General features: G+C 38.7%; 1 protein-coding gene across 1 annotated transcript in view; it reads right to left on the bottom strand.

The window, feature by feature from the left end:
- Positions 1–3,588: 3,588 nt before the first annotated feature.
- LOC149127898 (disintegrin and metalloproteinase domain-containing protein 32-like) overlaps positions 3,589–27,211 on the bottom strand; it is a 38,180-nt gene continuing 14,557 nt past the window's right edge. Inside the window, exons 3-4 of the mRNA XM_089327037.1 lie at positions 23,190–23,228; positions 3,589–3,706 (exon numbers count right to left, since the gene is read on the bottom strand). Coding sequence (XP_089183163.1) covers positions 3,700–3,706; positions 23,190–23,228 — 46 coding nt within the window. The 3' untranslated portion in view covers positions 3,589–3,699. The remainder of the gene's footprint in view (positions 3,707–23,189; positions 23,229–27,211) is intronic.

The raw sequence follows: 27,211 nt of genomic DNA, 5'->3' as shown, positions 1-27,211 counted from the left end.
CCAGGAGCCAGGAGCTTCTTCTGGGTCTCCCACGTGGGTGCAGGGGCCCAAGGTCCTGGGCCATCTTCTACTGCTTTCCCAGGCCATAGCTGAGAGCTGGATTGGAAAAGCAGCAGCCAGGACTAGAACTGGCACCCTTATGGGATGCCGGCGCTTCAGGCCAGGGTGTTAACCCACTGAGCCACAGTGCTGGCCCCAGAATATATCTTATTGTTTACCAAATAGTGGGTGCTCATATATTATCTCTGTGCAGATTATAAAACCATCCAGCCTGAGCATAAAGATTTTTCATCTATCTTTCAGTGATTGTATTACTGCTAGAGTAGCAGTGACAGATCTCATTAATCACTGTACATGCCCTCATTGCTCTCTCAGCAGGTATTCTAATGCTAGCCTGTTGTCCATGACTATCCTAAATAGTATCCAGACTTGAGTACTTTGAAAGTTGACCTGAATTGTATGCTAAGTTGCCCAAAACAATGAACAGATTTTCAAAATTAGCTTCATGAGACATAGCAGCATCTACTAGTATTACAATAAGAACCCACTGATGAGTATTACTTCCAATAGCAGTTTTCTGAATCCAAAGAAGAGGTTGGTAAAACACATCTGCTTTAAAGTATGACAGTCTTTATATAATGTACCTTAATATTATGCACCATACATGTGCCTATACTTAGAATGCTTCTCTAAGTAGAAGGCAAGGACCTATAATATGAATCAAGACCACACTTCTCCCACAACACTCCTACTACCAGGTGCCTTCTAAAGATACACAAAAATGGGGTCTCTATTTATACCTAAGGGAGAATGACCTTTTATGTCAACCATTCTAGTCTTACACACGATGCCACTCACAAGTGGGAAGACAGGACATCCAAAATTAGACAAAGGATGCCTGATCCTTAGAGCAGCTGGTTTCCAACCCCACCCCAATTACCTTGGCTTGTGCCCCTTCCTACTCCTCTAAGAGAAATTTTTCTTTCTCTATCTCGAGGACCAAACCTGTTTATGTTACTAAAGTGGCTTGTTCACTCTGATCCAGAAACTCACTCAAAACCATGCCAACAACATCCTCCTACTGAGGCACATCCAGCAGCAGCCACTGCCTCCACGTCCTCAGCCCCAGCAGCGGGGAGGGAGGAGTAAGCTCCCTGACTGTGCCCCTTCTCATCAGGCAGCAGACGGGGAGACTAGACAGCCTTCGCTCCCGGTGCCTGGGTCCTCCTCTTCCCCCAGACCTTGTTCTGCACAGCACCCCAACTCATGTTTTCTTCACTTCCTTATTTAATATACAAAAAATACCAGATTGTAAGAACCTGCTAGGCTGTTCATGGCCTTAAATTCTTCCAGCCTGAATCTTACTTTGATAGTTCCCTCCCAGGGACATCCTGGGCAGACAAAATCATACAATGTAAATTCTTGATTTGATAAACACCTGCTAAAGTATATTTCTGCTTACCCTGGCCCACTTTACGGAGGCAGATGTAAATCTCTGCAAGAATACATGGTCGTTCCCTGCAAAGACAATAAAAAGACATCTCCCCACAACCTGGAGGGTCAAAATCCTTGCTCTCATGGGAGACCCAGAAGAAGGTCCTTGCTTCGGCCTGGCTTAGCCCTGAAAATTGTGGCCATTTGGGGAGTAAACCAGCAGATGGAAGATCGCTCCTCATGTCTCTCCTTCTCTCTCTGTGGCTCTTTCAAATAAATACATATTTCAAAATAAAACAAAATTAAACTATCATTAAAATCACAAATATGACTACTTCTTGGGAATTCTCATATGGGTAAATAACTATTCTGAATGCTTACCCATTATTCTAAAATTAACTGTCTCATGCTACAAAAGGAAAATTAAAACATAAAAATATATAAAAGGGAGGAGGAAGAAAGGTAGGAGTGTGGGTGAGAGTGAAGGTAGGGTGAGAAAAATTACTATGCTACTAAATTTGTATGTATGAAATGCATGAACCTTGTACACATTAAATGAAAGTTTTTAGGTTAAATATAGCTGTATTCCATTTCTAGATGTATTTAGTATCTTTTAATTATGAGGAAAAGATCATAAATTTTATTTGAGAGAAAAATAATACTAACCAAAAATATGGAATTGAAAATGTATAATGAAAAATTGGAAATTGTCTTCCATATAAACAAATGTTTGAGAAAATAATTTATGCTAATGCTAAATATTTCTTCATGAAAGAGCTGGCTGGTCATTTAAAAACTAACTATATCAAAATTTATATTTAAAAGTGTCTTCATAACAATAATCATGAAAATCATGTGTATACTTTGATAGAAATAAAATCCATTGAAGATATCATTTCAAATAAATCTTTCTATATTCACATTTAAAACAAAGCCAAAAAGTTATATATATTTCAGTGTAAAATTCTTTTGAAATCCATGTATAGTTTTTTAAATGAATTTATACCAAGATATTGACCATCAAGGAAAACTAATAAGCTTTACAAACTATCAAGTTGGGGGCCGGCACGGTGGCTCAGTTGGTTAATTCTCTGCCTACGGCACCGGCATCCCTTATGGGCACCTGGTTCTAGTCCTGGTTGCTCCTCTTCCAGTCCAGCTCTCTGCTGTGGCCTGGGAGGGCAGTAGAGGATGGCCCAAGTGCTTGGGCCCTGCACCCCATGGGAGACCAGGAGGAAGCACCTGGCTCCTGGCTTCGGATTGGCACAGCGCCGGCCATGGCGGTCATTTGGGGAGTGAATCAACGGAAGGAAGACCTTTCTCTCTGTCTCTCTCACTGTCTATAACTCTACCTGTCAAATAAATAAAATCAAGTAGAATTTTTAATAGTTCTGTTAAATTGAATCTGTCATTTTAACCCCTTCCCAAATCATTAGTTCCAGAGAAAATCATTACTGAACTTTGGCAAAACAAATAATTAAAGACCTAAATGATTTTACACATTTTTTTCCTTAGAAAATGGAACATGAAAAAACTTTTCCTAATTCATTTCTTCGCACCAAATTCTGAACATGGGTTAGCTTTCTTCACTGAGAGTCAAGCTCAAACCCTTTTGGTCTTTTGGAAGCTGCCTGTCTTCTGGCCCTGTTGGTCACCTGGATAAAGGGCAAGGGAAAGCTAGCTGGTAGAGGTTCCCAGTCAGGCAAGTACAGTCCCTAAGGCAAAACAGAGCCTCTCACAGAAGTCCAGGTTAGGCTATGGGGAGCACAAGAAGGTTAAACACCTGGATTTCCTAGATCTTCATGGGGTCAGCTGTGTCTGGTGAGAAGATCCTGGAGGAACAGCATGGTCTAACCAGCCAGAGACCATACTGAGTGAGGACAGAGGATACACATGGAGCCCTGGGAAGTAAATGAGAAGGAGATGCCAGGTGCTGAAAAGTCAAGGAGAGGACAATGGGAAGAGCTCAAGGATTCTAACAGGACTAGAGATTCCCTAGTTGGAATGCCCTCTTCAATTAAGGATCCTGAAATGTCAGAGGTATAGCCCAAGTGGTTGAATTCTGCGTTGTTGTAAGTGGGAAAGAAAAACAGACTTAGGAAAGGAAAGAAAAGAAAAAAAAGAAAAGAAAAACAGACATGCTGGCATGCAAGCTCGTCCACACTCAGTTTATTAATTCCTTCAGCTGTGACCAGGGTAGGGAAGGTAGAATTCTCATTTCTCTGTGAGATCCCTGATGTCATCCATTGTCTTCTGGAGGAATTACTAGTCACTGTGGAGGAAAAAACAAAACACGGTCAAGGCACTGATACTAAATTCCCTTCCACTGCAAACCATACAGTTGAGATACTGTCTAGTGAATAGTTCACGTTGAAGTATTATGATTTTCTGTGATTTCAGGGGAACTGTCATCCTTAATCAGAAGTACTTACAATGAGAAAACATTTTTTTTACTGAAATACCTATGAATAACAACATATTTGTTTTTTTAAATTTAATATATTAATTTAATTTTTTATACCTTAGACATAATATTTTAGATTTTCAGGTTATAAAAAGTTTTTTGGCCATTGAAGAATAATACAGGAATGAAGGACTGTGCCTACAGCACCTAATGAGTAAAGCAGCCCTAGTTATAAATGTATTCTATATGCTAATTTATTGATCTTACATCTTATTAGGTTCAATTCTTTTTTAAAAGATTTATTTATTTGAAAGTCAAAGTTAAACACAGAGAGAAGGAGAGGCAGAGAGAAAGAGAGGTCTTCCATCCACTAGTTCACTCCCACATTGGTCGCAACAGCCAGAGATGCACCAATTCAAAGCCAGGAGCCAGGAGCTTCTTCCAGGTCTCCCATGCAGGTGCAGAGGCCAAAGGATTTGGATCAGCCTGTACTGCTTTACCCAGGCCATAGCAGAGAGCTGGATCAGAAGTGGAGCAGCTGGGACTTGAACCAGCACACATATGGGATGCTGGCACTCCAGGCAGTGGCTTTTACCTGCTACACCATAGCACCAGCCCCTAGGTTCAATTCTTTAACTCCAATATTTTTTACATTTTTTAATGTAAAGAGAACAGGTTCCATGCATTGCATAGATACAATTCTAAGAATATAGCCAAACTTCCCTCTCTCCCTCCACATCTCTCGAAATACCCCCAGGATTAAGTTTCCAATAAACTTAAGAGAAGTTTACTAAATGGAATTAAAATACTAAATGATTTAAATATTAGCAGTTTAAATTAATAAAGATTCATAGATTATTGGTGCAATACTCCACCAATTCTTCAACTCAATCAATACTTAGAAATTAAATGCAGCCTAAGAATTTCATTTCAAATTCAAATAGATACTTATTTTTAACATTCCTAATGTATTTACTTACTACTACTACTAACTTGGGTGCTTTCCTGTGTTTCTGATGTAAATAAATAACACTTTTAGATTGATATAATAGAGCCTCTCAATGTTATATTTACTTAGTAGGGCAACTTCCTCTTTCCCTTCAAGTTTGTAGTAAAAAATAAATATCTGCCAAATTTCTGTTTTCATACTCATTATTCCCAATAGTCAAAATAAAATTTTTGGGCCTCTTTTCTATTTGCTACCTATAGATTATTTCTAATCTTTAAATAATCTAGAAGAGAAAAATGAATTGAAAAATTAATTGAGATTAATTCACAGAGAAGTTAATATAACATAAAAGATTAGTTAGCAATAATTCAGTGATAAAAGTGGCATAATTTTGATCTTAACACCTCTGCTAAGGTTGCAACTCCTAAACTTAGAGTTGCTTTTTCAACTACTACAAGTAACATTCTCTTTTTAATATAGCTAGTGTTCCCCAAAAGCCTTGGAGATTCAAATATGTAATTAGGAGTCCTCCTATATAGATTTCTGCTTTTTAAAAAATCATGTTTAATTGTGTCTGCCCAAGGAGTTGTCTACCAACATCTCTCGCTTGCTTTCCAACAGGAAAAACTTTTAAAAATATACATAAATGGTTAGTGAAATAAGCCAGTCTGAAAAAGACAAATATCATATGTTTTCTCTGATTTCTTATAGTGAATATATAATACAAAAATGTATGGGAATGAAATGGACATCTTTTGATTTGATTGTTGATTTTGGCTCTTGTTTATTATTTAAATGCTCCTAGGTGAGTGAAATGCTGGGAGAACTGAAGTACTGAAACCGTGCACCACAACTGCCATGGTGATAGTGACAGAGACCAGAGGCAAAAGGGAAAAACAGCTTTTCTCACATACTTAGTTTGTAGAAAGCAATCAATATCTGTCACACCCCCTCTTCGCAGAGGAGCGACACAGGACCCTGCACTGTTCTTTTGTCTGCTGGGCCCTTCCCGGGTTTGCTGCTGGTTCTTCCCAGGTTGGCTGCCAATCCTTCCACCTCCGTGGAAGGGCGGCTCCCCCTGCCACTTTCCCCACTTCCGCGGGGGAGCGGCACACCGCCGGCCGGCTCTCTTGGGGGCTGCTCAGATATTATCCGGATGTTCCCTTTAGATGTTCCTGGTGCATGTTGTCTCTCTCCTCCTTTATAGTCCTCTTCCACCAATCCCAACTCTGCTACCCACACGCCGAGCACGCTGCTCTCCTCCAATCAGGAGCAGGATCAGCTCCTGCAGGTCATCACTCAAGTTGGCGAGAGGCAGTTGCGTAGAAGTTGTTTACTCCCTTCTCAGCACCATATTGTGGGAGAGCAGATGCATAGAATAAGTTTTAATTCCAGTAACTAGTCTAGTCCTAGTTGCTCCCCACAAATATCTACTAAAGGGTGGCTATGTCAGGGAATATTCAAGAACAACAGAGAGAATTGATGTAAAAATAATGTAGATTTCACAGGGATGCAGTGACTCAAGGAGAGACACCACATAATGTTGCAGTGTAGCCTGGAAACAGCCTGTGGCCATAAGAGCTATTCTGGAACAGCAGTGGATTGAAGTAACTTTAAGAAAAAAATACTCGGGGCCGGCGCTGTGGCACAGCAGGTTAACAAACTGGCCTGAAGCGCTTGCATCCCATATGGGCACCGGTTATTGTCCCAGCTGCTCCTCTTCTGATCCCAATCTCTGCCATGGCCTGGGATAGCAGTAGAAGATGGTCCAAGTGCTTGGGCCACTGCACCAATGTGGGAGAACCAAAGGAAGCTCCTGGCTCCGGGCTTTGGATCGCCACAGCTCCAGCCGTTGCAGCCATCTGGGGAGTGAACCAGTGGATGGAAGACCTCTTTCTCTGTCTCTGTCTCTCTAACTCTGTCTTTCAAATAAATAAATAAATCTTAAAAAGAAAGAAAGAAATACTAGACAATACAAGAAAATGAAAACTTTACAAGGGAAATTAGCAGACCTGTAAATATTTGATAACTTCAGAAAGATCACAAAGTCAATAACTCCAGAACATGGGAAACTAAAACTTTAAGAGAAATCAGAGCACCCGTATTAGCACAATTGTGAACAGTTGAGGACATGTAGGCTGTGTTTTAGTGTGCTTATGATACTATCTCTTCTATAAACTTCTCCAAAGTGCGGAACTCATTCACTCACTTGTTCATATTTAGTTTGTACGTCTAAATGCAATCCAAACAAAGAAGTGCTATATTTTTTATGGATGTTAATGTAAATGATGTTAAAATGTTCAGCTTATGAGTTAGCTTCACAAACTAATTATAAATACCTGCCTTTCCCTAAAGTAACCTGAGTCAGTCACACGTGTAGGCAATTGGTAGAAATTTAGTCAAAAATGAAGAAACTGGGAGCTCCTAGGCAAAGCAGGAGAGAAAGCTGACTGTCCTAAGAGATGAGGTTCTAATAACCCCAACTTGGAAGGCGTGGAGGGCATGTGGCTGCATTTGTTTGGAAGCTGTAACTGAAATGGGGGAAAAGGCTTGGTAAGTGCTTCGCTACCTTCAGCTTTGATCAGAAGATTTCTGCCCAGCTCTACACATGGACATGTCAGCCACCTGCAGAAATCTGCTTGCATCTGGGAGTACCTGCAAATAGCTCTTACCCAGAGTGCCCATCCCCCTGGGACCTAAGGAGGGAATGCAAAGAAACGATTGCCTTCTTAATGGTATGTAGGAGCAGCTTGAACATACCCACATTTCCAAAGTCAACTAACCAATCACAGATGCAACCACAATGCTTCTGGTGCAATTGTTCGTGTCAGGTATCTATAGTGATTCCCCAACTTTTGAACTTGACCCCTTTTGTGCTGCTCATACTTAAAATGGACTAGTTACAATGCAACAGGAAAGATGGGTCTTATAGGACACCAGTCCGGTAAATGTCTCAGCTTACTAGTACTCCAATTAAACTCACTTTTGTTGCTACAACACTTCACCCTTGAGTTATCAGGTTTTTCATGTGGTAGGCAGATGATTGTGAACTTGGTGACAATTTTTGTTCCACCAAACAAGAACAAGCTGTGTAAGGGGAGCCAACACATGTTCAGAGGACCCTCAATGGGAAACATCTATCAGATGTCAAAACTCTTTGTTCTGAGACTTTCCCCTGGGCTCTCCACAGAGGTGTCCAGTGCCTCAAGCACTATACTGTGGAAGCAAAGGAATGTCTGATTCTGTGGGTCCTCTGTTCTGCCTTGGAGCAGGGCAAGTTGACTTGGTATGTACAACTGAGTACCACCTTCTCCTCTGTTTTGGGAAACTCCTTTAGGAAGATTAATGTGTATTTGATTTGATCTTGGATTCCTGTTAGAGAGAGGAAAATAATTTATAGGACTTGTACCCAAATTTCTTTTATGGTTGTCTTCATTTCAATAGCCAAATCCTTTTGTGATTGTTTGCAACTAAACCCTTTGTATGGTTACTTTTGTCTTGGTTCTGGTTTGTCTATAGTTGAATCTCTCTTGCTCTTTCATTTTCTGTCGCAAGCAGAAAACAGGATGTGAAATAAGCCCTACACCCTTAAAAAGAGCGTGCTGTGGTATATTTCAGATAAATGATAATAGTACTGCTACAAAACTATGAACAAAATGAAATAATTTATCATAACACAGATCACCCTCAACATATTTTTAAATAAAAAAATTATGGTCCTATGGTCCATAAATAGTTACTTAAATTATTATAGTGTCCTACGATTAGAGTTTCTTTGTGAAAGAAAAAAAATGATGAAATTTCCAATGTCTAGGCATTTATGCTTTGTACTAGCATAAAAGAGGCAGCTAAAAAGGGAAAGCACCTACTGACATCCCCACCAACTCTACGCTTCACTCTCCTTACCTTTGTGCTGTGGCTGAGGTAATCCCAAATTACTGTTGCAAAAAAAACCATGACTCCAGGTACAGATCACACTGGAAATGGGCAATATGGTTTCTAGTCATGCCCTCACAATGATCTGTAGCCTATAATATTATCATTATAATAAAATTACTACCCTTTCTCCATCATTTACAGAATGCCATAATACATCTAGATTTCCCAGAATCACTGGAAAATGGGCAGTCACCAAATTTCTAGAAACCTCTACCCTTTCCTGGAAAACTCCACCCCAGGTACCAACACTAAGGAATATCCTACACTACTTCAAGATTTATATTAAAAAGTTAGTTCCAAAATCTCAATGTATACAGCTCACTTTAGTGTACCAAGACTCTCTTCTCAACTGTGCACTTGTGCCTTGCTAAAATTAAATCTTCCACCAACCTTTACTTCAACTCATCCTCAAATAATCTTTCTTATATCAGACACAAGAACCCAGGCAATAAATCTGCCACTTGCCCTTGCATTACTCACCCTGGAAGCTCCATGCTAAGTGCTCTGCCTAATTCCCCAGCTGCTATTCTATGGCAACGTCACTTGCATCTCACAGATAACCTCGCTTGTGGTCCACACTGGCTGCTCTACTTTTACATAGTAGGACCCAAACTCTCCCCTTATGGGGAAATGTACTGAGCCTCCACCTAGCATGATGCTGTGATCAGAAGCCTAATCTGGTCTCTCAAATTGAGAAACAACAAGACACTCAATTCAGGACAGGTGCCTCTTTCAGAGCAGGGAAATATATGCTGTGCCAGTATATATAGTAAGAGACGTTTATCAAGAGAACCCCTCTTTGTATGATGGAGCTCTTTTTTTCCCACCTCTCTTCACAGGTAGAACAATAAACATACTCTCATGAATATGTTGCTCACTGGAGATGAAGGAAGATGATATTGATAAAGCTAAGGGAGAGGCTCACTATCTTTACTTAGTGGATACTCATATTTTCCAGAAACAAATTCCACCACCCCTATAGAGGAATGTTGCATTTATAGGAGATATATTCAGGAATAATAATGGGGATGCATAAGAAAAAAATTTTAAATAAGACAAAAAACAAAAGCCTCAGAAAGATCCACCAGAATTTGCATATCAGGTTTTCCAGTTATGAACTGAGGCCTATTCTGAGGCCCCTGAAAAATATTCGGACAAATATGACTTTGACTGGGCAAAGTGCTCCAGAAATAAAACATTTTAAAGGTTGGATGAACCTTTTAAAATATGTCCTTCACAAGTTATACTATTTTGATATAACCCAGGCTCCAAAAGGCAAATGTATATTTTGTCCTGATTTGAGGTAACTAAGATACAGAGTATGAAAGAATATAATGCATATGATTGAAACTGATACTTTGGGATCTGATCATTCTTTATACCCCTTATCTATACTCTAGAGGAACAGTGGTTTTTTTACTTACTACTTGTATAATTCTTTAGTGGAGTGTTAACTTGTGATTATAAAGTAAACTGAAATCATGCCAATGTAAAAATTACAATGACTGAGACTGAGGGAGGGAGGGAGAGAAGGATGGGGAAGTATCCTCATGCTCATAAACATGACAATAGGTCTGATCTGATTTCATCATCATTTAAAAAATCATCTATTATTTTTCACTTTATGTTTCTGTGTGGGAGCAAACTGTTGAAATCTTTACTTAATGTATGCTAAACTGATCTTCTGTATATAAAGAGAATCGAAAATGAATCTTGATGTGAATGGAAGGGGAGAGGGAGTGGGAAAGGGGAGGGTTGTGGGTGGGAGGGACGTTATGGGGGGGAAGCCATTGTAATCCATAAGCTGTACTTTGGAAATTTATATTCATTAAATAAAAGTTAAAAAAAAAACAAAGTTGATAGAAAAAAAAGATACATATATAAAATGTTTGAAATATGCTTCCATAATACGAATGTAAAAACCAATTAAAACTCAATTAATAAAATTATATATAAAAAAGAATGCCGGTTTTGTTACTATAAGGAATAAGGACATTTACAAAAGGTTTGTCCCAAGTTAAAAAAAAATAAAGCAAAAAATGGCTCAAATTTCTTTTTTAAAGTAAAAAGGCTCAGTACCTGAAATACTCTCATGGGCTTTTCAGCCAGATCCGAGTGCCTTTAGGGCTGATTCTGAGGCCAGAGTGCTATTTAGGACATCCGCCATTCTATGAGTCTGCTGAGTATCTCACTTCCCATGTTGGATCACTCTCCCCTTTATTTATTCTATCGGTTGGTGTTAGCAGATACTAGACTTGTTTATGTGCTCCCTTTGACTCTTAGTCCTTTCATTATGATCAATTGTGAACTGAAATTGATCACTTGCAGTAGTGAGATGGCATTGGCACATGCCACCTTGATGGGATTGAATTGGAATCCCCTAGTATGTTTCCAACTCTACCAATTGGGGCAAGTCAGCCCGAGCATGCCCCAAATTATACATCTCTTCCCTCTCTTATTCCCACTCTTATGTTTAACAGGGATCACATTTCAGTTAATTTTCAACACTTAAGAATAACTGTGTGATAATTACAGAATTAAACCAGTCATATTAAGTAGAACAGTATTTCAGGCATGGAAAGCCAAGACACTCTGGCAAAAAGATCTCTGTGAGTGAGATCCCAGTGGAAAGAACAGGTCTTCAAAGAGAGAGGTGCCTTTCTCTGAAGGGAGGAGAGAACCTCCACTTTGACTATGACCGTGTCTAAACAAGATAAGAGTCGGAGAACTCAAGGGGCTTCCATAGCCTTGGAAACTCATAACTGGTGCATAGGGAGATTACTGATGCCATAAACAGGAGTGTCAATTGGTAAAGTCAACAACAGGAGTCACTGTGCACTTACTCCTCATATAGGATCTCTGTCCTTAACGTGCTGTACACTGAGGCTTAATGCTATAACGAGTACTCAAACAGTATATTTCACTTTGTGTTTCTATGGGGGTGCAAACGACTGAAATCTTTACTTAATGTACACTAAGCTGATCTTCTGTAAAAAAAAAAAAAAGAAAGAAAGAAATTATCAATTCCCAACTTGACTCTCACTGGGATTAAACATGACAATAGGTCTGATCTGATTTCATCATCATTTAAAAAAATCATCTATTATTTTTCACTTTATGTTTCTGTGTGGGAGCAAACTGTTGAAATACTTACTTAAGGTATACTAAGCTGATCTTCTGTATATTAAGATAATCGAAAATGAATCTTGATGTGAATGGAAGGGGAGAGGGAGTGGGAAAGGGGAGGGTTGTGGGTGGGAGGGACGGTATGGGGGGGAAGCCATTGTAACACATGAGTCGTACTTTGGAAATTTATATTCATTAAATAAAAGATTAAAAAAAAAAGGCTCAGTACCCACAATGGTTTAAAAAAACTCTTAAATGAGAAACTAGTGAAGCACCAGAGGTCCCCATATTTTTAGAAAAGCCAATTTGGATTTTCCTATAGGAGCCCTGGGTAAAAAAATGGGACTGGGAAACAAACTGTTTGACTTCTTAGTATACACTGGAGTCTCTTATTTAATGATAAACACTAAACTTGCTCAGAAGATCTTTCAGTCTAATCAAATCCTGGGCCTATCTGGGAAAATACAAAATTGAACATTCTTAGAACCATTAAAATGCAAATTAGGATTGTGCCCTACAACACAGCCTTTTGTATATTCGAGAATACCCTATATCTCTCTCCTAGGCTGAGACCTCTGATTCAAATTTATATATTCAAGTAACTTTTTTTTTGACAGGCAGAGTGGATAGTGAGAGAGAGAGACAGAGAGAAAGCTCTTCCTTTGCCATTGGTTCACCCTCCAATGGCCACTGCAGCCGGCGCACCACGCTGATCCAAAGCCAGGAGCCAGGTACTTATCCTGGTCTTCCATGGGGTGCAGGGCCCAAGTACTTGGGCCATCCTCCATTGCACTCCCTGGCCACAGCAGAGAGCTGGCCTGGAAGATGGGCAACCGGGACAGAATCCGGCGCACTGACCAGGACTAGAACCCGGTGTGCTGGCGCCGCAAGGCGGAGGATTAGCCTAGTGAGCCGTGGCGCCGGCTTCAAGTAACTTTTTCATCAAGAGAAGTCAACATTGACACTCAGAACAGGCTTGGAACATTCTGCTGGCCCTCATAGAAATACTTATCAAAGAAGAGAACTTCTTTCCCCAGAAATCTTAGGGGAGATCTAGACTACTCAGGTTGATCTTATTTCATGGACCAGATCTTGACTGAGGCAAGCCTGAAACTCTCCATAGAGATTGGCAGAATCATGGATCATGGTAAATGTCATGCCAGAGATGTGACAGTAACTTTCAAGGAGGCCCTTGAGGTCAGAGTCCTACTACCATGGAATTCAACACAAAAACAAACATTATTGCCCTTACTCAAGCTCTCCCTCTGGCATAAGAGAAACTGGTGAAAGTGTCATCTCAAGGCATGTTTTTGCAGTTTTACATGACCAGAGATAATTTAAAAGGAGAGAATTCGTCACTCAGGGAATAAGAACATAAAACATAACCATGAAATTCTACAACACTTAGAACCTGTTCATAAACCTCTAATGGGGGCAAAAATGCATTATCTGGCCGGTGCCGCAGCTCACTAGGCTAATCTTCCGCCTTGCGGCGCCGGCACACCGGGTTCTAGTCCCGGTCGGGGCGCCGGATTCTGTCCCGATTGCCCCTCTTCCAGGTCAGCTCTCTGCTGTGGCCAGGGAGTGCAGTGGAGGATGGCCCAAGTACTCGGGCCCTGCACCCCATGGGAGACCAGGATAAGTACCCGGCTCATACCATTGGATCAGTGCGGTGCGCCAGCCGCAGCACACCGGCCGCGGCGGCCATTGGAGTGTGAACCAATGGCAAAGGAAGACCTTTCTCTCTGTCTCTCTCTCTCACTATCCACTCTGCCTGTCAAAAAAAAAAATGCATTATCTAGTTCATCCAAAAAGTCCTACATAATCAAGGGAAATCAACTTTCTGACCAATCTGCAAAGAGGGCAGACAAAAGTAGAGACTATCAGGCTGTTTCTAGGGTCCTTTCTCCTGCAAACTAATCGGTTTAGGAACGGATCAAATAACACCTTGAATAAGACAGAGAAAGAGCCAGTAACAGGGTTTTGCTTCCAACCAAAATTCCTCAGGTTTGAAATGCAATGCATAAGGAATTACCTTGATTCTAGAAATGCTGTGCTAAACTATGCTATAGCACATTAGTGAAAATATTCATTATAGGTAAGATGTCCCTTTGCAATGTGTCCAAAATTGAATCATTGTACACAAATTACAAAAGAAAAGCTATGCAGCAGATCATCTAAGGTTATATGACCTGTACCAAAAATCATCCACAGAAAAATGCCAAGCCATCTACCAGCCCAGCTAAAAGGGAGCTCAACATAAGGGTTGCTACTCTACTGAAGATGGGCAGGTTCATCTCACCCAAATGCCCTGAGCTGCAGGGAACGTCTCATACTTACAAGTGTTTCTGGGGATGTTCTCTGGATGGGTAGAGGTCTACCCCACCCAAATAGAAAATGCTTGTGAAGTGGCCAAAATATTTCTCAAGGAAATCATCTTGTAGTTAGTGCTACCTAACACATATTCACAGTTATGATGGGGCAGCATTTGTTTCTTTTATAACCTAATGACTATCGAAACCTCTCCATATTAATTGGAAATTATACTTCCATTGGAGGCCCTAGTCCACAGGAAAAATGATACCAATCATATCGTATGTAAAGTCTTATCAAGATGTATGTGAAGAAACTAATTTAAGTTGGGACACGGCACTTCCAGTTGCCTGGCTGTGGATACAGGTGATCTTCCTGAAGTAGGCTTCAATTAAAACACTGCTTGGGATCTGCATCCCATTTCAGGTGCCTTGTTCAAGTCCTAACTCCAACACTTATGATCCAGTTTCCCTCTCATGCACACTCTGTGAGGCAGCAAATGATGTTTCAAGTAAATAGTTCTCTACCATGACATATTTGGAAGACTTTGACTGAATTCCAGATTCCTGGCTTCAGACTGGCCCAGCCCTGGCTGTTGTCGGCATTTGGGAAGTGAACCAGAGGGTGAAACATTGATTCTCCCCATTTCTCTTGGTGTGCTGCATAGAGGTGGCCTCCTAGATTTGGATATGATCTGGAATGGTAGTAAACCAGGAAAGAATATCACCTGTCCCCTGTACACAAAAATAAGGACTTTAAGTAAAACATCCAGGATAGAAACCTACAAAATATTTCATTTCTGGAGAAACACCTATAACCTACTACTGTTGAGGTTGGGAAATTATATACTTAATTAGATTATTATACAGAGATAGGCAGTTTTCATTGAATAGAATTTGACCTAATGAACACGACTATGTAATAATGAGAGGCTAGGGAAGTTCATAACTCCTAAACCCTTATAATGCTTTTTCTTCAGAAAATTCTTCTTAACTGACCAGGACATGCATTGATTCACTCAGTGGTCCATGAGGGCAAAATTTGTGTTTTTACTTGGAGAGAATCCAAATAAAGAAGAAAACACCCAATTCTGGTACAGGAAGAAAGTAAAGAGAGATTTTGCTTTTCAATCAGTACCTTAAATATGTCACCAATTATTTATTCCATTGCTCCCAATTATAATATACCAATGCACCACTAAATAAACTGAAGAAATAAATATAAATATTTCTTTTTAAAAAGGACTCATTAGTGATTAGATTGGCAAATTGTAACATTTTTTTTTTTGACAGGCAGAGTGGACAGTGAGAGAGAGATGCAGAGAGAAAGGTCTTCCTTTGCCATTGGTTCACACTCCAATGGCCACCATGCCCAGCACGGTGTGACCAGCACACCGCGTTGATCCGAAGCCAGAAGCCAGGTGCTTCTCCTGGTCTCCCATGGGGTGCAGGACCCAAGCACTTGGGCCATCCTCCATTGCACTCCCTGGTCACAGCAGAGAGCTGGCCTGGAAGAGGGGCAACCGGGACAGAATCCGGCGCCCCGACCGACCGGGACTAGAACCCGGTGTGCTGGCGCTGCAAGGCGGAGGATTAGCCTAGTGAGCCACGGCGCCGGCTGTAACATTGTTTTTAATTTTAGATTTCTACCATGGGGGTGCAAATAAAACTTAATTGATTACCTTGTTTTTTAATACACACTGCTTGTATGAAATACTTCTTATTACTTACTTGATAGTAATTGCTTGGCTGCTGCTTTCTGATCTGTATCTAAATGAGAATATAAATAATGCTTTCAAATCAACATTAGCAAATAAAGGGTCATACAGAATGAATATTTTACAATCTTATGACCTGCAATAACTCTTTGCTAACAGTAATGACTATTACTGAATATATATTATTGCTAAATTTGGGTATGCAAATCAGTGAAATTATTGTTTACCAACATACCAAGTCCATAAAGCAGATAAATACCAAACTTTCAACTAGGAAGAGCAAGGATAAGATTGGTTTTTCTCCTTACCACTTCCCAGTACAGAATACATGCTTGCTTTTGAATGTCAGATTCTGGTTTTCATGTTCCAACCTAATGTTTTATCCATTAAGAATCAAATGACTACAGGTTGTGACTTCAGAGCTTCACTGACTTCTACATAAGAAAGAAAAATTGGCTAGCAGATGAAATTCCCTCTTGTATTCCCAGCCAAGCAAAACAGCAAAAAACCAATAAAAACAGCCACTAAAATTCTAAAGAAAAAAGTTATTTCATACAATAGTTTTAAAAAGTAGAAGCTGAAACTGTACAAAGGAATTAAGAACTGAAGGGGTATGAATCTAGGATACATGAAACAATTGAACACATCAGTTTATCAGGAGTTGTGACCTAGAAATCTGGATATGACCTCGTCCTCTAAACCCTGAGACATGAAATGTCACATCACCAATGTAATAGGGGTATAAATTCTGTTATCCCTAGATAGCGTGAGGCAACAAGGAAACTGTTGCACAGGTGTAGGTGGAATAGGAACACTGAGAAATATCAGAATATAGAGAATTTAAATTAGTTCAGGGATATAGATAGAAACAGTACATGGAGAAACAGCAACTATAATCCTGTACCCAAGTATATATTCAGGACACCAATTCATGCTTTCCACGAATACTAGATCTCCAATTGTTATTTAATTGGAAGAGAAACAATGAGACATCATTAGCAATGCAAGATATGTAGAATGCTCATGAGACAATCATTGCTAATTAGGGTTGTCTTAGAAACAAAACACTTCAAAGAGATGATGCCAAACAACAGAGCAAATTAAAGAAGTATAGGAACAGGAAAAGTTGACAAAAGGCTGCTTAGGTTTCTATAGAGGTTAAAATGGCACAGAAGCCATTAAATAAGAAATAAATGACCCAAAAAAAGGCTTTGAACTTTCAATGTTAGGTGAAATCACCAGAATACTAGTTAAACAAACAAAAAAGATTTATGAAAGACAAACCAAGACACAGATAATTTCAGAGATATGATACAGAGAATGGGGGAGAAAGAAGAATCAGAACAAGGAAAGAAGGACTGCATTTCCAGAAGATTGGTAGAAAATTCAAGCAGGAAGCAACAGAAACCCTAAACAGCACAGAGACTAAGAAAGCCAATTGGGAAAAGAAAGCTACTCTGGCTCCCTGGTCTGGGGAACTCCACCTCACTGAGAAGAGGTAAGCAGAAAGTTCTGCAACCCCATTACCGCCACAGTCTGGCAGCCAGAAATACAAGACAATTCCATAGTCCTCACGGACTCTAAATCTCAGAAAGCTGACACTGCATGTCTCTGAAAAAGTAAACCACATTTCCTCTGCCTAACAAAGCCCCAGCCCAGAGCCACTAGAGTACAGCTGATACTAAACTCTATTCTCTCTAAGGGACCAGCAGGCATCAGAAGCCCCCAGAGCCACAGAAACTTGCACTGCAAAGAGCAGACCCTTCATCATCCTGAGGCCATGGGAATGCAGGGCACAGCCCTTGTGCATGATCTAGTGATGTTCCCCTCTTTACTAATTGGGGCTCAGCACCAGAAGCAACTAAAACAGAAACTCACAGTATCAGACCTGGGGAAGTCCCTTTCTGCAGCTCTTTGAACGGGGTACTGTATAGCCAGGGAATGAGTTCCAGTGTCACCCTTGTATACCATATTGCAAAAGCAGTATGCAGAGTTGTATAAGAAGTGCAGAAAAAAGGAAGAAAGGAAGAAAGGAAGAAAGGAAGAAAGGAAGGAAGGAAGGAAGGAAGGAAGGAAGGAAGGAAGGAAGGAAAGAAGGAAGGGGAGGGGACGAGAGGGGAGAGAAAGAGAGAGAGAAACAAATAAGAAAGAAAAAGAGAGAGAAATTAGAAAGAAAGAAAAAGAAAGAAAGAAAGAAAGAAAGAAAGAAAGAAAGAAAGAAAGGAAGGAAGGAAGGAAGGAAGGAAGGAAGGAAGGGGGAGGGGAGGGGAGGGAAAGAGAGAGAGAAACAAATAAGAAAGAAAAAGAGAGAGAGAGAAAGAAAGAAAGAAAGGAAGGAAGGAAGGAAGGAAGGAAGGAAGGAAGGAAGGAAGGAAGGAAGGAAGGAATAAATAACTCCAATTTTTCTCAATATTTCAAAACAATTGAAATGGAGGGCATACTCCCAAACTCCTTCTTTGAGACCAGCATCACCTTAATTCCTAAACCAGAAATTGTACAACATAGAAGGAGAACAATGTATAAATATACCTGATGAAAATACATGCATTAACAAACTAAAGAACAAAAATCATATGATCATCCCAATAGATTCAGAAAAAGGTTTGATGAAATACATCTTTTCATGATGAAAACCTTAGGCAAACTGGGTACAGAAGTTAACATTCTTCAACATAATCAAGGCAATTTACAACAAACCCACAGCAAGCATCTTACTGAATGGGGAAGTGTTGAAAACATTCTCACTAAGATCTAGAACCAGACAACAATGTCACTCTCATTATTGCTATTAAATATAGTTTTGGAAGTTTATGGCTATTAGGAAGAAAAAGAAATCAAAGGGATACAAATTGGAAAGGAGGAAGTCATGCAGTCCCTATTTGCAGATAACATGATGCTATACATAAGGGCACCACAAGACTCCACTAAGAGACTACTGGAACTCATTAAAGAGTTTGGTAAAGTGACAGGATATAAAATGAACACAGAAAAATCAATAGTCTTTGAATATCCAGAAAATGCCATGGCAGAGAAGGAATTTCTAAGATCAATCCTATTCACAATAGCTACAGTAAATATTAAATACCTTGGCATAAATATAAGCAAGGATGTCAAAGATCTCTACGATGAAAATTATAAAACATTATAAAAAGAAATAGAGGATGCAAAAACTAAAAATTAATTAAAAAATCTTTCATGTTCATGGATTGAAAGAATCAATATCATCAGAATGTCCATACTACCAAGCAATTTACATATTCAATGTGATGGCAATAAAACTACCAATGACAGGGGCCAGCACTGTGGTGCAGTAGGATAAGGCTCCACCTGTGGTGCCAGCATCCCATAATGGCATCCATTCATGTCCCAGCTGCTCATCTTTTGATTCAGCTCTCTGTATATGCCCTGGGAAAGTAGGAGATGATGGCCCAGATGCTTGGGACACTGCACCCAAGTGTGAGACCTGGAAAAAGCTCCTTGGTTCTGGCTTTGGATCTGCCAGGCTCCAGCCATTGTGGCCATTTGGGGAGTGCACCAACCAAATGGAAGACCTCTCTCTTTGTTGCTCCCTCTCTATACTCTGCTTCTCAAATAAATAAATAAATCTTTAAAAATATGAAAGATACTCTACTCAGATCTAAAAAAATGCTAAAAATTTGTATGAAAACATAGGAGACCCCGGATAGCAAAAGCAATCCTACACAACAAAAATGAATCGAGGCATCGCAATTACCAGATTTCAAGACATATTGTAGGCCAGTTATAATCAAAACTGCCTGGTACTGGCAAAAAATAGATTTGTGGACCAATGGAACAGAATAGAGCCTCCAGAAATCAATCCATATAGCTGCAACCACATATTCTTGAGAAAGGAACTAAAATCAATCCATGGAGCAAGGACAGTCTCTTCAACAAATGGTGCTGGGGAAATTGGATCTCCACATGCAAAAATATGAAACAAGATTCCTACCTTAAACCTTACACAAAAATCCACTCAAATTGGTTCAACAAACTAAATCTACAACCTGATACCATCAGATTACTAAAGAACCCTGGGGACACTCTGCAAGACAATAGCATAGGCATAGACTACTTGGGAAATATCCTGGAAGCACAGGCATTCCAAGTCAACATTGACAGATGGGATTATATCAAGCTGAGAAGCTTCTACACTGCAAAAGAAACATTCAGCAAAGTGAAGTGGAACTGACAGAGTAGCAGAAAATATTTGCAATCTGCGCAACTAATAAAGGATTAATATTCAGAATCTATAAAGAATGCAAGAAACTCAACAACAATAAACCATCCAGTAAATAATTGGACAAAGGACTTGAACATGTATTTTTCAAGAAGAAATACAAATGAAAACTATAGTGAGGTTTCATCTCACCCCAGTTAGAATAGCTCTCATACAGAAATCAACAAACAACTACTGGTAAGGTTATGAGATAAAAAGTACTCTAATACACTGTAAGTGGGAATGTAAACTGGTGCAGCCACTGTGGAAGACAGTATGGAGATATCTCAGAGATCTGAATATAGACCAATGATGTGATTCATCTGATTCCCACTCCTGGTATTTTACCCAAATGAAAATAAATCATCATATGACTGAGTGATCTATGTCCTCATGTTTATTACATCTCAATCCACAAGAGCTAATATATATATATATATATATATATATATATATATATAAATAAAATCAATGAAGATGTCCATCAATTGAAGGCTAGATAAAGAAATTATGGTATACATACACTATGGAATATTACACAATGATAAAAAATGAAATCCTTCTTTTGCAATAAAATTGATGCAAATGGAAAACATTATAGCTATTAAAATGAATCAGCCCCCAAAAGAAAAATATGACATGTTCTCTGGTCTATCATAACTAGTAGAGAACCTAAAAGGTAATCTGTAGGAATGAAATTGACATGTAGCAATTTGATTATTTTTAACAGAACTTTTCTCAACTGTTGAGGAAAAGTGTTTTTTTTCTTCTATTTGTGGAACACTTTACTTAGCGTAGGGTTAATATTATGAGTATAAAGTTAATTGAAAATAGGTCTTTGTAAAAACTAAGAATGGGAGTAAGAGAGGGATGAGGAAGATTGGTGTGAGCAAGGGCAGGAGGGAGGGTAGGATGGAAAGTGTCACTTTTTGAATATGTATAAGGGAAATACATGTAATTGGTAGACATTAAATACATTTTTAAAAATAAAAATATAAATACACATCTCATTTGAAAATGCTTTTTAAAATCATGATATAGAATCAGTAAAATACATACATGCTGATGGAAAATTTCCCAACTCTACTTTTTACAAAAGTTGTATTGAAGGGCTAAAATTGCTTTGAAGTGTCTCTTTCAGAAGTAGTAATAAAATGTTTGAAAATATAATCTTCCTCTTTACTAAGACTACAAAAATAATCACAAGGAGGCACTTGTGAAACACATACTCCTTCTCTGGGAAAAATAACCATCTCCCTGATATCCCATGAAAATATGTCTTCTCTTTAGCTGAGGGAAGGGTTTGATCTCTCCTTTCCTATGAGTGCCACCAATGTTGAAATGAGGCTGTTACTCTAAATCAGAGTTGCAAGAATATAATAAGCAATCTTTGAAAAAGAATATTTCCTGCCATTTTCACCAAATTGAATGGAACTAGGGGTAAATATATGAAGTGAAATTAGCAAGACACAGAAAGATAAGACCACATGCTCTCATTCATACGTATAAATTTTTAAAAATAAATTAATCTCACAATATTGATGATTAGAGACTGGAAAGAATGTAACAACTTGTATGGAACTTGGGGTAATTATGTTAAGTGAAATTAGCAAGAAACAGAGGGCCGATGCCATGGCTCAGTTGTTTAATCCTCTGCGCTGGCATCCCATATGGGCTCTGGGTTCTAGTCCCGGTTGCTCCTCTTCCATTTCAGCTCTCTGCTGTGGCCCGGGAAGGCAGTGGAGGATGGCCCAAGTGCTTGGGACCCTGCACCCGCATGGGAGACCAGGAAGAAGCACCTGGCTCCTGGCTTTGGATCGGTGCTGCGCCAGCCATGGCAGCCATTTGGGAAGTGAATCAACAGAAGGAAGACCTTTCTCTTTCTCTCTCTCTCTCTCCCCCACTGTTTGTAACTCTACCTGTCAAATAAAAAAAATTAGCAAGAAACAGAAAGATATGGCCACATGTTCTCACTCTCACATAGAAATTTTTAAAAGTATGTTGATCTCACAGTATTGATGATTGGAAACTGGGAAGAATGTAGAAGGGTGTTGGATACTAGGTACCAAGACTACCGTATGGAAGCCATAATTTTTAGTATTCCACAGTGCAGTGGAGTGACTGTAGTTCACAATTATATATTACATAATGAGTTTGGAAGCATCATTTATAAGGAAATGGAAAGGAAATGGAAAGTTGATTGTATTAATCAGTATTTTGTTCACATTACACTGAGTACATATGTTTAAATATAGAAACACATTTCATAAAAATGCACCACTTTTAAATGTTAATAAAGAAATATTAATGGGGGAACAATGCAATTTACCATTCTTTTTTGAACAGAACAGTTAGTTTCAATCCATAATTATTAGAGTGATTTACACATCAAGAGTCATGATTTCTGTCACTATCTATCAAATTTCAGTTATTTGCTTGCTTACCCAGGCACTAAAATTGCATAACCCAAGCTGAGTAACTTCTAGGCACTTTATTTTTTTCTTTACTAATTGTACATAATTTATCTCTTATTAGAGTCAGCTATTTTTTCTTCAGATTAGAATTCCATTAAATATTTATTAATGATGAAAGAGCTAATTTGTTAGATTATGTATATTAATAGTCTGGTTTGGGGTGCTTTACCCACTTGAGGTAACTGAAAATATTTAGAAATTAATTGTGAGGGTCAACATTGTACCATAGCAGGTCAAGCCACTGCCTGCAACACCAGCATCCCGTATGAGTGCCAGTTCACATACCAGCCACTCAACTTCTAATCAAGCTTCCCGCTAATGCACCTGGGAAATCAGCATGGGCCCCTGTCAGCCACGTGGGAGACCTTGATGAAGCTCCTGGCTCTTGGCTTCAGCCTAATGCAGCCCCTATCTTTGTGGCTATTTGAGGAATGAATCAGCAAATGTCAGATTCCCTCTCTCTCTTTCTCTCTCTCTCTCTGGAACTCTGCTCTTCAAATAAAAAACCCCAATTCTTAAAAAAATTTAAAGTATGAATTACCAATGGATTCTTAATTTTTTACATGTACAGTAAAAAGATTTTTTAATTTACTTACTGACTGGAGTGTGTCTGAGTGTTACCTTCTGATCTTGATCTACAAAAACAATTGAAAATAATAATGTCTATAGTTAATACTAAGGAAGCTAATCAACATACTCAGTGAAAGTCAGGATATCTTATACACAATATTTTGTCTTATAAGGCATGTTACTGATAAATAAAATAACATCCAGAGGTCAGTGAACAAAGATACAAATGAATAAAATTTTCAGTAGCTCATATACTTCAGTCAAAGTATGTGAATTTCAAATACTGAAGTGAGGGGAGCATCAAGAAAGCAGAGGATTGCATCATTTCCTTATCAATTCTAAACACCAAATGTACATTTGATCCTGATGTCTAATTCTGACCTTTGTACTTCAACTCTAATTTTTTATTCATATTACAGGAATTATTACAATTTGTAAGTTAAAATCTATACTAACTTGTATATAATCTAATAGAGTGAGCTGGCAAAGTAAGTTTCCCTTTCATTCCTTGCACAGAGGAGTAACACAGTGCACTACTTCAAATAAAGGAAAGACTTCATCTAATACCAATAAAAATGATAAGACTAAGAGCTCAAATGGTAAATGGTACCTAAAGATGAGTGACTTGCAGAAATATCTGAAGCAGTGATATACATTTGGGACTAGGGAATTAACATTTCTGTCTCACAATGGGTTGGGATCCTTGGTATTTGCATGTGGAAAGACCAAGTGCTGTAAATAAACTCTTTAATTAACCTGGACCCAGGAAGAACCATATCACCCATGAAACAGGAATAATGAAAATTTCGACCAGTAGACTTCTAATGCAGCATGGGTATACTTAGATAAAGTTGCATCTCAGAGTAGTGTTATCTCAAGTCACTAAAAACCAAGATCTCAGAACCCAAGTTTATAACACCATGTATATATACTTTATATATTTTTATTTAGGAGAAGCAAAACTAAATATATTATAGATATATATGTCACAGTACATGCAGAATTTTCATGGGAAAACTCATAGGGAAGACAATAGAGTATACACTTACAAACTACTAAGTATTCATGTCAACACAAGAACAAAACTAATTTATTTTAAAACTACTTTAATGTAACAATATTTATAAGCACTATAGAGTTTTTCAGGAACAGAATCCATAATTTCTGAACAGGAACTTATAGAACAACTTGGGAGATAAAATAGGGATCTGAGTAAATCAAAATGTAAGATAGAGAGAATGAATTCATTAATCTTTTTTACATATGTTCTCTGGATTTTGTTAGATTCATAGAAGACCTTGATAACTCTATGACTAGTATATATTTTCTTATAATGTCTTCTGAGGTAGAATTTATTTTTTATGTATAAGTAGTTGATACACCTGAAATGCAATTTGATTTAGGTTATGTTGTGGCTTATCTTCAGATATTAGTATTTACTTATTTCTTTTTTTAAGATTTATTTATTTATTTGAAAGTCAGAGTTACACAGAGAGAGAAGGAGAGGCAGAGAGAGAGAAAGATCTTCCATCCGCTGGTTCACTCCCCAGTTGGCTGCAATGGCCGCAAATGTGCCGATCTGAAGCCAGGAGCCAGGAGCATCTTCCAGGTCTCCCATGCGCATGCAGGGTCCCAAGGGCTTGGGCCATCTTCTACTGCTATCCCAGGCCACAGCAGACAGCTGGATTGGAAGTGGAGCAGCCAGGTCTCGAACCGGCACACATATGGGATGCCAGCACTTCAGACCAGGGCGTTAACCCACTATGCCACAGCGCCGGCCCCAGTATTTACTTAATTCAACATCATTACTGAATATTTATCTGCAACATTAATATGAGCTGTCTCCATTATCAAATATTACATTTATATGTAAAGATATATACAGGTATATATCTTTTTCTATTCTGTGGCACTGATATGTCTTTCTTTTCATGTATCAATAAAATATGCTTTCATTTTAAAAAATAATATATGAAAGTGAATGCTATAGATTCCTGCTATTGTGTACCCTGTGAGGCTGCAGATAATGGTTCAAGTACATCAGCTTTGCAAAAGAGTTTGGCCATTTCATTAGATGTTAAGCAGACATGTATCATATTATTCAGACATTCTACTCCAAGATTTGAAATAAAAGGGAGAAAACAATATTCACAAATAGACTTTGTTCCTGAAAGTTCATAGTGGCTCTGTTTGTAACAACTAAAATTTAGAAATAGCTTTCAACAGATGAATGGTTTAAAAATATATAGAATATTAATCGAACTGAATAATTCTAAGGAAGACAAAGCAATAAACCACTGGTCTACACAAGAACATGGATAGATCGTAAAATAAGTATAGTGAATGGAAGTCAGTTTGGAGATTGCTCAGAAACCTGAATATAACCCTACCATACAACCCAGCCATCCTACTCCTTGGAATTTACCCAAAGGAAATTAAATTGGCAAATAAAAGAGCCATCTGCACCTCAGTGTTTATTGCAGCTCAATTCACAATTGCTAAGACCTGGAATCAACCTAAATGCCCGTCAACAGAAGACTGGATAAAGATATTATGGGATATGTATCCATAAAATACTATATAGCAGTAAAAAAAAAAGAGAAATCCAGTCATTGAAAAAAAAAAATGGAGGAATCTGGAAAACATCATGCTGAGTGAAATAAGCCAGTCCCAAAGGGACAAATATCACATGTTCTCCCAGATCAGTGACAACTAACTGAGCACATAAAAGGAAACCTGTTGAAGTGAAATGGACACTATGAGAAACAATGACTTGATCAGCCTTTCTCCTGACTGTTGAGGGACAACTTACTGTTTTATTACGTTTAGTATTTTTTTGTTCTAGTTAATACCATTGATTGAACTCTTTAATTAACACACAATTACTCTTAGTCATTTAACTTTAACTGAAAAGTGATCCCTGTTAAAATATAAGAGTGGTAATAAGAAAGGGAAGAGATGTACAGTTCGGCACATGCTCAATCGGACTTGCCCCAAATGGTAGAGTAGAAACGTGCCAGGGGATTCCAATTCAATCCTATAAAGGTGGCATGTACCTATGCCATCTTACTTGTTAAAGTGATCAGCTTAAGTTCATAATTGATCAAAAGGATAGGATTAAGTGTCAAAAGGATTACATAAATAAGAACAGTGTCTGCAAATAATAATTGATAGAATTAAAAAGGAGAGAATGATCCTACATGGGAAGCAGGATATGCAGCAGACTCATAGAATGGCTGATGTCCTAAACAGCACTCTGGCCTCAAAATCAGCCCTTAAGGCATTCGGATCTGGCTGAAAAGCCCATGAGAATATTTCAGGTATGGAAAGCCAAGACACTCTGGCAAAAAAAAAAAAAATGACCTAAAATAAGATCTCTGTGAGTGAGATCCCAGCAGGAAGAATGGGTCAGCAAAGAAGGCTGGGATAGGAGGAGAGAACTTCCACTTTGACTATGGCCTTGTCTAAGTAAGATCAGAGTTTGTGAACTCAAGAGGCTTCCATAGCCTTAGCAGCTCATGACAAGAGCCTCACGTGATTACTAATGTCATAAATAAGAGTGTCAATTGTTAAATCAACAATGGGAGTCACTGCGCACCTGGCTCCTCATGTAGGACCTCTGTCCTAAATGTGTTGTACAATGCGAGTTAATGGTAAAACTACTACTAAAACAGTACTCTATACTTTGTGTGTTTTTGTGGGTATAGTCTGTTGAAATATTTACTTAGTATATACTAAGTTGATCTTCTGTATATAAAGATAATTGAAAATGAATAGTGATAAAGAATGGGACGGAAGAGGGAGTGGGAGATGGGATAGTTGCGGGTAGGAGGGAGGTTATGGGGGAAAAGCCGCTATAATTCAAAAGTTGTACTTTGGAAATTTATATTTATTAAATAAAGTTTAAAAAATTAGTGAGTGAAATAAATCAGACAAAAATAAAAGAATAAATATTATGTCACATTTATATTAAATGGAATAGAAAATGGAATGTAAAACGTGATGATAGAAAGCAGATGACCAGTATCCTAGGGACGAGCCAGGATTT

This window comes from Oryctolagus cuniculus, chromosome 2, assembly GCF_051225735.1.
Source record: "Oryctolagus cuniculus isolate XC-2025 breed Fujian yellow rabbit chromosome 2, ASM5122573v1, whole genome shotgun sequence".
NCBI classification, from domain to species: domain Eukaryota; kingdom Metazoa; phylum Chordata; class Mammalia; order Lagomorpha; family Leporidae; genus Oryctolagus; species Oryctolagus cuniculus.
This window is presented reverse-complemented; position numbering and strand designations above follow the sequence as displayed.